Here is a 14,407-nt window from a genome sequence, read left to right on the forward strand (position 1 = left end):
TGTCAATGAAGGGCTGGCCTTTTGTAGTTGGGGTTTATATGTACTATTAGCAATACTGAACTGTACTCATTTAACATCTGGAATTTGATATCCAAATCCCATGTACAAAAGGATGTATCTCCAGTCGTGTCAGCATATATTTCCCAACTAATTGCCCAGAATGCAGTTGTCAGCCATGAATCCCATGTAGGCTAGACCTGCAAGGACAGCAGGTTTCCTTCACTGAAGGCCATTAGTGAAGTAGATGGTTTTTAAAATTTTTTAAAAACTATTTGACAGCAGTGGGTTGGTGGCGTGATTGCTGTTAGGCTAGGTTTTAATCCCAGGTTTATTGAATTAAAGTTTCACTATCGACTATAATGGGATTTGAATCATGTCCTCAATGTTAACATGGGGCTCTGGATTATTAGTCCAGTGAAAATCACCACTATGCCATTGCCCTATAACTGGTAATACACCTGATTTTTATTTTTCAGACTTTGTAATCTTTGAGCACCTTTGTATGTTTTACACCTAGATTCAATAGCAGATTGGTTAAATATCTAACCTGCTTGATGTATCTTATGCTTCAATGTGTGAAGCTTTTGTCAGGACTGATACTTTTTTGTTTTGGAAAACTGGCTTACTTGGGCATGAAGCTCATTGCCATCATTCTCATGCATGATGTAACTTAATGCCTCTATTTTTAATTCCTATTGTGATTGTCCATAACTTTTTTTCATATTTTTATTCACTCAAGTTTGAAACTAAAGCAAGCATGACAGCCTATAAGATCCTGATCAGTAATACAAAGTGTAACATGAGCTGACAAACAGCAACCAGTTTCAAGGCAGGTAGTGTGTCAGTATGATTGTTGTTTTCATGTTTGTGTCCACTTCAATGAAACACCATTTTTAAAGAAGAGGACTGATACTTCAACTAATGGTGGCTGAAGTGATTCAACCCTTGTAATGACCTTCGTTTTACAATAGTGTGAGCTGACACCTGCAGCTGTGGCCCATTATGCATGTGCAATCATTGAAGAATGTGTACACACTGTTCTAAACACAATACACACTTTGTTCAGAACTTGTTCTAATTAGCACCATGTACTGTAATTCCACCTTGGTTTCTGTAGTTTTGGATAGAAAGAATAGTGATAATATCCAATCATTTTCATGTGAGTGTCAAACAGATTCCTGGGAAACACTTTGGAAGTTTTTATTACCAGGACCCCTCTGGGCTTAAATCTATTTTTATTAAACAGATTTCTGTTACTTGCAATGTTGCAGCTACCCCCATACTCATGCTTATTCTCCCTGAAGGATACCAGGCTAACTAATTCTGCAGCTGCTGTAATCTATTTAAGATTTAATAAACATTTTTCAGAATTAAAATAATTTTACACAGGCTAGCTCAAATGTAAAGAGCTTGTGTAGCATGACTAGTAGAGATTTTTTAAGACCGGTCATGTGAACCTAACTATGATCATTCAGTTTCTCCAAACTGAACTTTAGTTAGTGGAAATACTAACCTAATTCTATTACTGTCATTTTGCACCTCACCTGTATAGAGGTGGTGTAAGGGGATGGAGTGGAAATCAAGAAATTTGATGAAAAAAAGACATATACTATCAACCCCTTTTATCACTTAATCTCTCTCTTCATTTGAAGAAAGTCATTCAGCCCATCTTATCCATGCTGGCCATTTTAAAAAAAAAATTTCAATAAGTTTTTCAAATGTTTTACAAAAGCAACTATATATTTTAAAAAAACCAGAATACAAAGAGGTAGTACAAGAGTGTCATATCACAGTACTAAGAATAGTAGGTAGTTTATTATTATATCAGAACAAACTTATCTACTTAAACTCCAATCAAATTAAAAGTTTTTAGTTTAAGTTGAATTCAAATGAACTTAAATTAAATTACACCATTCTAGCTCATTCACAGCATTTCTGCTGAAGCTCCCAACCTTGGAAGTACCACTTATTGCACCAGTTTCCCCCTGCTGGGGCCCCATGTGCCATACAATCTCACTTCCAGTGTTATACCACAGCTTTGGTTAATATCGCCGACAAGTCTGTGTCCATAATTTCAAAAGGGCCGCTATGTCTTTTAAAACTGCTCTGTTTTGTGGTGCACCATATTTGTATGGTAGTTAGATTAAACTCCCTACAGTGTGGAAATAGGCCCTTTGGTCCAACAAGCCCACACTGACCCTCCAAAGAGTAACCCACCCAGACCCATTTCCCAATCCACCTGAACTGCACATCTTTGGATTGTGAGACAAAACTGGAGCACCTGGAGGAAACCCACGCAGACACTGGGAGAACGTCCAAATTCCACACAGACAGTTGCCTGAGGCTGGAATCGAACCTGGGTCCGTGCCCCAACTCCTATACTCATGCACTGACCAATAAAGGAAAGCATACCAAACATCACCTTCACTATCCTGTCTACCTCCGCTCCAAGGTTTCTTTGTTCAGCAACACTTTCCATGATCTTACCATTTAAGAGTATAGGTCTGGCCTTGATTTATAATTGGATCCATCATGAAACAGTTCTAGGAAGAAATAGAACTATTCTGTACAAAAACAAGCAAGTTGATGTTTCGAGCACAAGCTCTTGATCAGGAATTAGGGTGAGGCCTAAGGGGGCTGAGATAAATTGAAGGGGGGAAGGTAGCTGGGAATGTGATAGGTACATTGAGATGGGGTGGTGATGGTTTTAGGTCAGAAAGTAGGGTAGAGCAGATAAGTGTAAAGACGATGGACAGACAGTTCAAGAAGGTTGAACATAGAACATTACAGCGTAGTATAGGCCCTTCAGCCCTCGCTTTTTGCACCAACCTGTTGAACTATCTGAAGCCCATCTAACCTGCACCATTCCATTTTCATCCATATGTTTATCCAATGACTATTTAAATGCCCTTAAACTTGATGTGTCTATGACTGTTGGGGGCAGGGAATGCCCTGCCCCCTACTACTGGGAAAAGAAACTACCTCTGACCTCTGTCCTATATCTATCACCCCTCAATCTGAGGAAAAAGGCTGTAACTGTCCACCTGATCTAACCTTCTGATTATCTTCTGTCTCAATTGAGTCACCTCTCAACCTTCTTGCTAACAAAAACAGTCTCCAGTCCCTCAGCCTTTCTTCCCTCTAATGAAAACAGCCTCAAGTCACTCAGCCTTTCCTCAGACCTTCCCTCCATACCAGGCCCAATCCTAGTAAATCTCCTCTGAACCCTTTCCAAAGATTCCATATTCTTTCTATAATGTGGTGACCAGAACTGTATGCAATGCTCCAAGTGCGGCCGCATCAGAGTTTTGTACAGCTGCAACATTACTTAATGGCTCGGAAACTCAATCCCTCTACCAATAAAAGCTAAGAAACCACTAATAACTGAACTCCAGGAGGAACATCTCCTGTCAACTACCATCCAATTGTCTTTCAGCTAGCCAATTTATGATCCAAACCGCTAAATACCCCTCCATCTCATGCCTCCATATTTTGTGCAATAGCCTACTGTAAGGAACCTTATCTAAAGCCTTACTGAAATCCATATACACCACACCAACCACTTTAACCTCATTCACCTGTTTGGTCACCTTCTCAAAGAACTCTAAGGTTTGTGAGGCACTACCTACCCTTCAAAACTGAGATTATCCCTAATCAATTTATTCCTTTCCAGATGATAAAATCTTATCTCTCGTAACCATTTCCAACACTTTACCCACAACTCAAGTAAGGCTCACTGGTCTATAATTACCAGGGTTGTTTCTATTCCCCTTGAACATAAAGACAACATTTGCTATCCTCCAGTCTTTTGGCATTTATTCCTGTAGATAATGACAAAAAGATCGAAGCTAAAGGCTGGGCAATCTCCTCCCTGGCTTTCCAGAATTGTTAACATCTCCTTGCAATCTAAATCCTGTCTAGGCTAGTAGCCTGTATCTCAGTTTCCTCCTCCGGTCTTTGTCTAGTGTGAATACTGACAAAAAGTATTCATTTGCACTTCTATCCTGTTGGACACCATGTACAAGGATCTGGGATAAGGTGGTGGAGGGGAAGTGAAGAAACTGGTGAAATCCACATTGATCCTGTGTGGTTGGAGGGTTCCAAGACAGAAGATGTAACAATCTTCCTCCAGGCGTAGGGGGTGCTAGAGTTTAGCAGTGGAGGTGGCCCGGGACTTGAATGTCCTTGACGGAATGGGAGGGGGAATTGAAGTGTTTGGGTATCCCACAGATGATCTCTGAAATGTTTTGCAAGTAGGCATCCGGTCTTCCCAGTGTAGAGGATACCACACAGCTGTAGAAACAGTAGACTGGGTGTGTGGAAGGACAAGTAAATCTGTCTGTGGAAGAATGCTTTGGGGCCTTGGACGGTGGTGAGTAGGGAACTGTTCATGCAGGCTTTGCACTTGTGGCAGCAAGGGAAGGTGCCGGGAGTGGGTTGGTGGGGGCTGTCATGGTGGGAATAGTCTCTGCAAATGCAGATAAGGGTGAGGAGGAAAATATCACCCTGGTGGTGAAGGATGTTCGTAGGTGGTAGAAATGACAGAAGATGATGTGTTGTATCTGGAGATTGGTGGGGTGGAAGGTGAGGACTAGAGGGTTCTGTCCTTGTTGCAATTGGAGGGATGGGGGTTCAAGGGCAGAGGCGCAGGAAGTGGAGATGCACTGGAGGGCATTGCTGACCACATGGGAGGAGAAAGTGCAGCCTTGAAGGAGGTCATCTGGGATGTTCTGTGGTGGAATTGTTCCTTCTGGGAACAGGTGCAGTAGAGGCCTTGAGTAAGGGATAACATTTTTACAGGAGGGTGGGAGGAGACATAGTCTAGGTAGTTGTGGGAGTTGGTGGCTTTGAAGTAGATGTCCATGCTGAGTCTGTTGCCAGAAATCAAGATGGGGAGGAATTTGAAGTCCGGGTGGAAGGTGTTCAAGTGGATAAACTGCTCAGCCTCCTCACTGGAGCATCGATGTAGTCATTGGTGTAGCAGAGGAAAAGGTTGGGAATGGTGCCGGTGTAGCTGCAGAAGATGGACTGTTCCACGAACCCAACGAAGAGGCAGACATGGCTGCGGCCTATGCAGGTGCCCATGGCTACTCCTTTCTGTCTGGAGGAAATGGGAGGATTCAAAGGAGAAATTGTTCAGGGTGAAGTCCAGTTCAGCCAATTGGATATGTCATCTGCCACCACCAAGCTATCATCCCCTAGACCATCCACAACCGTATCACCTCGGGATCTCCCATCTACAGCCTCCAACTTCATAGTCCAGGAACCTTGCACCATCCAGTTCTACCTCCCTAAAATTCTCAATCCTGACTACCCTGGTCAATCCATTGTCTGAGTCTGCTCCTGCCCCACCCCTCCGAACTTATCTCTGCATACTTTGACACTGTCTTGCCCACCTTGGCCCAGGACTTCTCTCACATGCTCAGGACACCATCATCCTCCTCCTCCTCCTCCTCCCGTCTCCCTAGCCCCAATGTCTCCTCTTCACCATGGACATCCAGTCCTGGTACATATCCATCTGCCATGACAAATGTCTCCAAGCCCCCTCTTTCTTCTGCCCCCACTGACCCAACCACTACCCTTCCACTGACCCACTTTTCCAATTTGGCTGAACTGGTCCTCTCCCTCAACCATTTGCCTTCAAATCCTCCCACATTCTCCAGACAAAAGAGCAGCCATGGGCACCTGCATGGCCCCAAGCTATGCCTGCCTTTTTAGGTACTTGAAACAGTCCAACGTCTACAGCTACACTGACATATTCCCCCACCTTTTTTCCTCCGCTGTATTGGTGCCACCTAGTGCACCTGTGAGGAGGTTGAACTGATCACCTGGACCATCTCTGACACCTCCCCTCCCATTCCTAGACCCCTCCATCTTTCTTTGTGGCAAAAGACTCACATAGACATCTACTTCCACCCCACAGACTCCCTCAACTACCTGGACTACACCTCCTTCTACCCTGCTTCCTGTAAAAACACAATCCCCTACTCACAAAGCCTCTGCTGTATTTGCTCCAAGGAGGACCAATTCCACAGAACATCCCAGATTGCTCCTTTCTTCAAGGATTGCAATTTCCCCCCTCCAGTGCATCTCTTCCACTTTCTGCACCTCTGCTGTTGAACCCCACCCCCAATCGCAAAAAGGACAGACCCCCACCCACCCCGGTCCTTTTATGTTCCACCCCACCAACCTCTGGAGACAATGCGTCATCCTCTATCTATTCTGCCACCTACAAACAGACACCACCATCGGGTATATTTCCCTCCTCACCACTATCTGTGTTCCACAGAGACCATTCCCTTGTTAGGTCCACAGCTCCCACCACTCCACCCTCCATTCCTGGCACCATAAGAAGTGCAAACCCTGTACCCAGACCTCCCTACTCACCACTGTCCAAAGCCCTAAAGGATCCTTACACATCTGACCGATTTACCTGTACTTTCACACATCATCTACTGTGTCCGTTGCTCTGTATGGTCTCCTGTACGGTGGGGAGACAGGATGCCTACTTGATAACACCCCAGAGAACATCCCTGGGGCACACACTTAAAAAAAAAAACAAAAATCCCACTGCTCTGTGGCTGAAACACTTTAACTCCCGCTTTTAATCCGCTAGGGACATGCAAGTCCTCCACAATCAAACATCAGCCACCCAATGCCTCGAGGAAAAACACATCATCTTCTGGTTTCTTCATTCCCCGCCTGTCCCCAACCCCAACCTGTCCCAGAGTCAATCTTCCAACCCACCATCACCCCCCCCCCCCCCCCCCCCTTGAACTGTCCTACTTGTCCATCTTCCTTCCCTGATGAAGAGCTTATACTCAATATTGATTCGCCTGCTCTTCGGATGCTGCCTGACTAGGTGTGCTTTTCCAGCACTGTATTTTTCAATTCTGATCTCTAGCATTTGTGGTGCTCACTTTCTCCTATCGTCTTTGTCAATAATCTTCTCCCCATATACGTTCATGGGTAGGGATGTTGACTAACAATTTACACTATATTCAACACTGCTATTCATACTTCCTTGAGTATTGAAGAGGCCTGTATCCATGTGCAGCAAACCATTTGTTAAAATAAACTGTCTTGAGCTGATACAATGCAAATGTTACTTTTCATCAAGTGCCATTTCAACAATACTAAATTTTACCATTGTCTATTTTGATGTTCAGTGGCATTGGTGTCACTGAATGCACCATTATCAATATCCTGGGGATTAACAATGAACAGAAACAGAACCAGCCTTATAATTTAATGTGGCACCTTACAAGAGCAAGTCAAAGGCTAGGACATCTCTGGCAAGTGCCTCTCCACTTTGGCATAAGTGATGGAACATTTGCCTGGATTGGTGCAGCTTCAACAACACTAACCTCATTTAATATATAGGACCAATTGGCCCACTACCTTAAATATACTCAAACTTTGTACAATGGTAGCTGTGAATGCCATCTGCAAGATCATTAGTACTCACTAAAGTTGTTCCAGCAGCATCTTCCAAACAATGACCTAGAATGACCGCAAGGTCATTTGACTTGGAGGCCATAATTTAAGGTACAGAATACACATTGGTCTTTACTCAAGCTTATGCTGCAAATGTCAAAGTAAAGGAATTGAAAAAAGATTTTTAAAGTACTTTTATGTTAGCAATGCTGCATGTTGAAATGAAGAATTCATTTCAGATTAAAGTAATTTGCATGCAAATATTTTGAGCAAGTCAGGAACACGAGAGGAAACTAAGCCAGTAAGAATATTCCCTAGTGTAATGCATTTATTATTTTTAAAATTGCTATTTAATTTGCTATATGCACTGTGGTATCATCAGACATTAACATGTCAAGTCTGCTCTGCCATTCAATAGGATCGTGGCTAATCTCTGTATTCCAAATTCCACATTCCAATCTATCCCCCATAACATTTATTAGAATCAATCTACAGCTGCCTTGAAAAATACTCAATGACCCTACCTCCATCTTTTGAAGCAGAGGATTCCAAAGCAGGGAGTAGGGAGAGAGAAAATTTCCTTGCTTGCCTTAAAAGGCAATCCCTCATTTTTAAGTGTCTGTTCATTCTGGACTGACCCATAAACCAAGAAATATTCTTTTCACATCCATACTGTCAAAATTGTTCAGGATCTTCTAAACCTACTCACCCCTCTGCTCCCACTGGAGTTCTGAAGACTATCTATTTGTCCAGTCTTTCCTCATAAGACAACCCCCGTCATCCGAGGTATCAAGATAATTAAATTCACTTCTAAAATAAGTGGACCCAAACTGCACACAGTATTTGCAATGTGGTCTTGTCAATTTCCTTTTAACTGAAGTAGGACCACCTTCCTTGTATAATTAACTATGTTTATTTTAGATTTATCACCTGTGTAAGACTGTTAAATCTATACGATCTGTACTTTCCCCTCTCCTAAACTTCAGTTTGGGGTAATCCCAAATGCTACATCTGTTGTCTGTTCAACAAAGACAACACAATCATTTGTATATGTTGACAACCCTAATCAATATTTAGATTTGACACATTATGGGTCAAGTAGATAAATATTTAAGGCATTCACATCAGACTTGGATTGGTTTGCATTTCATTCCAAATTGTTGTAGAGTTGTAATTTAATTTTAACATTGATTCAGAAATGGGTCCATTGTGAACAATTTTTGTTAGTAATAGCCACTGTTTTAAATTTTGGAAGTTGAAGTGACTGCTTTTCATTTTACATCTAAGATGTTTTCTTTACAAACTTTCCTAGTTTGTTTGTGTATGACTTTTCTATAGGGTTCAGGTTTTAGCTTCTGAACATTGATTTTAAATAAAATAAAAATTAGACATGCTATCGAGTGTTACAGCCCTTGACTTTCAAGGCAGGAGTTGCAGTGGTTTGATGACAACGATGAATACTTTTATTGAAGTGTCATTGAAGAAGAATATTACTTTTTTGCTAATGACCTATTTTCAAAGATTTAAAACTTTTTCAAGTTAGATTATCATCTTGTCAATATGGCAATGATCTTTTATTCAGGTATAATTTGGTACAATTTAAATTGAATTATGTCATTAAAAATGAACACTAACTGAAGAAATGAGGCTACTTGGACTAAAAAGAGAAGCCTAGAATTCTGTAAAAGGCCTCTGAAGATTTCCACAGCCACTCCTCAAACTGGTTGACACTTCTTTTCAGACTTCTGGAGCTTGCATGAAAAAATTTCAGAATTGTGGAAATGCTGCCATTTTTGCTAACTTCCTTTCTTTCTCCTTATAGTTCGCACTGACCAGTAGGAATGTCAGGTAACAAATGCATGCACAAACTGTACACTTGAACTTGTCTCCTGTTTGTCCTGGATTTTGAAGTTTGAGAATGGAAAGATTTTGCTTTGCTTTTGATGAACTGCAGAATGAGACTTCCTTGTTCCAGTTGTTTGCATTTTGAATCGGTGGCAGGAAAGCATTGGCCTTGTTAGGGAGATGGAACCAGCTAAATTGTTTAAGCAATTGAAAAGCCAGAAGTCACTAGGCTGTCTAAAATTTACTCATGTTGAAGTTGGATTTTATCAATTGACAATGTCCAGCAAAAATAAGATCTTCAAACCTGTTAGGAACCAATAAGTAGATTAGGAGAAACTGTCTGCTGATTGGGATATCTAAGATTTAGGGGTCAGAATCTTAAAGCCCAGGGCAATATTTTAGTAATTAAATTAACTTCTACACAGAATGTGATAGCCACTTGGAAATCTCTCTATATAATAATGTGAAATTGTTGACTGTATCTCAGATTAATATTTCTTAGACATTAGATGTTAGAACATAGAAGAATACAGCGCAGTACAGGCCCTTCGGCCCTCGATGTTGCGCCGATCAAAGCCCACCTAACCTACACTAACCCACTATCCTCCATATACCTATCCAATGCCCGCTTAAATACCCATAAAGAGGGAGCGTCCACTACTGCTACTGGCAGGGCATTCCATGAACTTACGACTCGCTGAGTGAAGAACCTACCCCTAACATCCGTCCTATATCTACCCCCCCTTAATTTAAAGCTATGCCCCCTTGTAATAGCTGAAAGATAGCTGTTGAGAGATGGGACAAGTTCATTTGGACTATTGCTGATCTGTGATCTTGATAAATTGTAGAACAGGTTTGAAGGGCAAAATGGCTTAAACTTCTGTTCCTCTCATGACCACAGCCAATGCAGTTTACTCTTATAACTTTGCAGCTTCAATGCACCATTTTAAGATGCACTTTGTTTCATTAGATTTGTCATTGGGAAAGCAGATTTGTTAACTGAATTAGCTATTTGAACAGATTACCCAATCTCCCTCATGCAGTACTTTGTAACAAGTTAGCAGCCACAGTTGCACTTCATTTTAAGGTTTGAGATAAGTGATTATATAGTAAACAAGTAATTGATCTATTCAGGTGCTGGAGATGTCATCAATTTATTCCCCTAATCAAATTTACTCTGGTTTGTTAGATGGTTTAGTAAAAGGCCTAATTTGCTGCCTTACATCTTTTTTCTTCTCTCCACAGCTACCAGCAGTGTGATTTCTTCCACTAAACATTAGGGCAGAATTAATTATAAAAAAAAAAGCTGTAGTCATGCTCGAGATACTGGCTTTACGTTCTCTTTGATATAGTTTAGTATTTCAATTGGATATTCATTTGAGAGAAATAACACAAATTGAGACTGATGGAACTACAGTGATATTTACTAAGGATGACAGTTAGTAGAAATGACGACAAACTGAGGATTGTGAAAGATTGTTACATATGCTGGCATATGGAAAGATGAGGCAAATGCAGGTCAGCATAGGAACAAATACATTTGGAAGTAGGAGTGAACTTTTAAATGAAAGGGAGCAGAGGCCATGATGTGCAGATAGTCAGTCATTAAAGATGGAAATACATCAGTAAATTCAAAGACCAACTTAAATCCTTGAATTCCTATTTTAATATTTCTTGGGCTTTCAACTCTTCTTGTCTATAATCCCTTACTGATAATGTTAGTGATGTGACACTGCACCTTTTCCATTGTTTTATATACCTTGAACAGTTAAGTGGTATTGGACACAATTATGGCATACTGCAAGACCTTCAAGATATGAAGTATAAAACAAAGAAATATTAAAATAGGAATTCAAGGATTTTAAATTTGTCTTTTTGAGTTTATTGATGTATTTCCATCTTTAATGACTGGCCATCTGCACATTATGGCTTATGCTCTCTTTCATTTAAAAGTTCATTTCTACTTCCAAATGTTTTCCTATGCTGAATTGCATTTGCCTCATCTATCCATATGCCAGCATAGATAACAATCTTTCACAATCCTCAGTTTGTCGTCATTTCTGACTGTGTAACCTGCAAATGTTCAGCTATTCCTGACCTTCAGTCAAACAATCTGTGGCAAGACTTGGCCAAAATCCACATCTGAATTGACTAAAAACTATGGTAGAAATGCGAAGCAAATTCCCAAACAACCTCCCAGCAATAATAGCTTGGGCACTATGTTTAACCAAAAGTTAAATTGGACCTAAGATAAGATATCATCAAGATAAGATGAAATTTGCTCTAACTTGGGAAAAGCCAGGAACTTTAGGGAAAATCCTTAACTGTGTATAGCCACTGGTGATGGTTGGGGCACCTCCTTTTATTACCAACACAATGCAAAGTTTAGAGGAGCTGACTGGCCACTTTTTCCTTTTTGGGTGTTCTATATCCTCTTCCGTAAATCAATTAACAAAATACGATACAAAATCCCAGCCAAGATACAGACTTCCTCTGCTGTATGGGGAGATGCTGAGGAGGTCGTAACTTTTGTTGATGATGGGTAATCATGTAACCTCTTTGTATAATGTATAGTTTCCTATTTTAATACAGGCATTAACCTAATTAATATGAATTGATGCTCCTTGCAGTAACCAGAATATGACAGGCACACTCACCAGCTGAGTCCCTGACAACAAATGATGTTTCCAGACACCTCAGCTAGAAAGAAATGAGAATAAATGATGAGAAACATGACTAAAAAATTATTTGCTAGTGCTATTTGACTTAATTGATTTATGTAATTCCCCTGTGTTGTACTCCTCCAGGCTGCTGCTTAGAATTGTTAATAAAAATTTGGACATTATAGTAGCAGTTGAGTATAATCTTGCATGGTCAGTTTACACTCACTTGAGCTGTGCCAGGTTTAACTGTTGGTCTCGTGTGAGATCATCTTTAGGACCACATTAAAAAGGTGATGATTCTTTTCCAGCTGATAATACAAGGAACAATCTACTGATTCCTGTGCTTCACTTTAGAACTTTCTTTGTACAATAGCAGACTATCATACCTCCCTGATTTTTAGCTGGATACATCTTCATTTAATAGTCTCTGAATGTAATTTACATTAAACTGAAACAGAATAAACTGAAATCAAAGGTTTTTTTGGTTGTGGAGTTCTGGTTCTGCTCAGGGAGGGGAAATGGGTGATGGAAAGGTTTAGTTCAGGGGGTTGGTAATAAGTGATTTTAAGCTGCCCACCAACTGATTCTCATAAAGGAGGAAGAGATGGTGAATTTAAGGTAGGTAAATCCAGTAGGTAAGTTTAGTGTTTTGTTTTTACGTGTGATCAATATATTGGGCACTGTGTGGAACAGGTCCATCATTAAATGATCAAATCTATTCCACATTATTATGCAAGATCTAAGGTACTGCTGTGAGAGGTGATCCACTCAGGCTGACTACCGGTACCACACTTTAAGCAGTGTTTTCATAGGATGTAACCAGAAAGATTGGTGATATGCTACCTTTTCTTTGTTAGTTCCAACATTTTCTTATTGCACTACAATGTTAACATTCTTCTCAGTCCCTGCCCCAATGGGCAAAATGTGGAAATGCACTGGATGTAGTGCTAGTACTATGAAATTTTCTGTTAAGGGAGGGTCTGATTGATATGTCTGAACTGCAAACCCAGTTCAGCATCTCATCAGAATACTTGATATCCTAGGCATTCTTGAGTTGATGTGGTTCTGTTCGCTAAGCTGGGAATTTGTTGCAGATGTTTTGTCCCATGTCTAGGTGACATCCTCAGTGCTTGGGAACCTCCTGTGAAGCACTTCTGTGATCTTTCCTCCGCCATTTGTAGTGGTTTAAATCTGCCGCTTCTGGTTGTCAGTTCCAGCTCTGTTGCAGTGGTCAGTATATTGGGTCCCGGTCGATGTGCTTATTGATTGAATCTGTCGATGAGTGAGTGGATCTCATGCAAGGAGTGCACAAAACACTACATAGGACAAACAGGAAGACAGCTAATGATCCACATCCATGAACACCTACTAGCCACGAAACGACACGACCAGCTATCTTTAGTAGCCACACACGCAGATAACAAGCAACAGGAGTTTGACTGGGACAACACTACTATTATAGGACAAGCCAAACAGAACAGCCAGAGAATTCCTAGAGACATGGCACTCATCCACAGATTCAATCAATAAGCACATCGACCTGGACCCAATATACTGACCACTGCAATGGACAGCTGGAACTGACCACCGGAAGCGGCAGATTCAAACCACTACAGATGCCGGAGGAAACATCAGAAGCGCTTCATGTGAGGCTCCTAAGCACAGAGGATGTCACCTAGACAGGGGACGAAACGTCTGCAACACAAATTCCCAGCTCGGCGAACAGAACCACAATAATGAGCACTCTAGCTACAAATCTTCTCTCAAACTTTGAATCCTTGAGTTGAGATTGATGTTCCTCTCCAAGCTGCTGAGGAAGCCAGCTGCTGCAAGTGGAAGTTTCAACTGCCTGCAGTCAGTTCCCATTCTAAATACTGAGCATTCAAAAAAAATAAAGATGTCTTGTTTTACAATGCTATGATCTAATGGTAAGTTATTTAGACTTGCTTTGGCTGATTTCTGGCCCAAGGAGGGGGTGTGTGTAGTTTCTCTATTTAATTGTGCTTTTTGTTCAGGCAACCTTGAAACCGAAAACCAAGAAGTGGCCCAGGGAATGAAGGAAGAACCCCCACCCAGCCCTGTAACACCTGCTCAACCATTTCGACCCAGAAAAATTCCACCTGGTGGGGTCTCCAGTCTTGTTCTGGGATAAACCCACCACTTACTACTTTATCGGAGTTGCAGAACTGAATAAATGTTAATTTTATTATGAACTGCAAAGTTTGAGCCCTACTGTTTTTGGACTAGCACTTTACATTTCACTGTTTCATCTGAGTGCATCAACCATCAGGCCTGCTGGGAAAGGCATGAAAGTGGTTCCTCCCTGTGATGTGGTTATTGAGTATGTTTGTGTATTTCATGTGACTTCAGCCTCACTTCTGGCATTTTGAACTTTGTATTTGGTATATTGGAATGATTCGTGATGCAAATAAAAGTTTGCTTGAGATTGGAGTTTTAATTCA

The 14,407-nt window shown here is 41.1% G+C and overlaps 1 protein-coding gene across 2 annotated transcripts in view; it reads left to right on the forward strand.

Moving 5' to 3' along the window:
• The window catches only part of jpt1b (Jupiter microtubule associated homolog 1b), a 43,601-nt gene extending 29,210 nt beyond the window's left edge, over positions 1-14,391 (forward strand). For both annotated transcript variants that reach the window (XM_072558402.1, XM_072558403.1), the window contains exon 5: positions 13,961-14,391. In XM_072558402.1, coding sequence (XP_072414503.1) covers positions 13,961-14,097 — 137 coding nt within the window. In that variant the 3' untranslated portion in view covers positions 14,098-14,391. The remainder of the gene's footprint in view (positions 1-13,960) is intronic.
• The last annotated feature ends 16 nt before the right edge of the window (positions 14,392-14,407 follow it).

The sequence above is a fragment of the Chiloscyllium punctatum genome, chromosome 39, assembly GCF_047496795.1.
Source record: "Chiloscyllium punctatum isolate Juve2018m chromosome 39, sChiPun1.3, whole genome shotgun sequence".
NCBI classification, from domain to species: domain Eukaryota; kingdom Metazoa; phylum Chordata; class Chondrichthyes; order Orectolobiformes; family Hemiscylliidae; genus Chiloscyllium; species Chiloscyllium punctatum.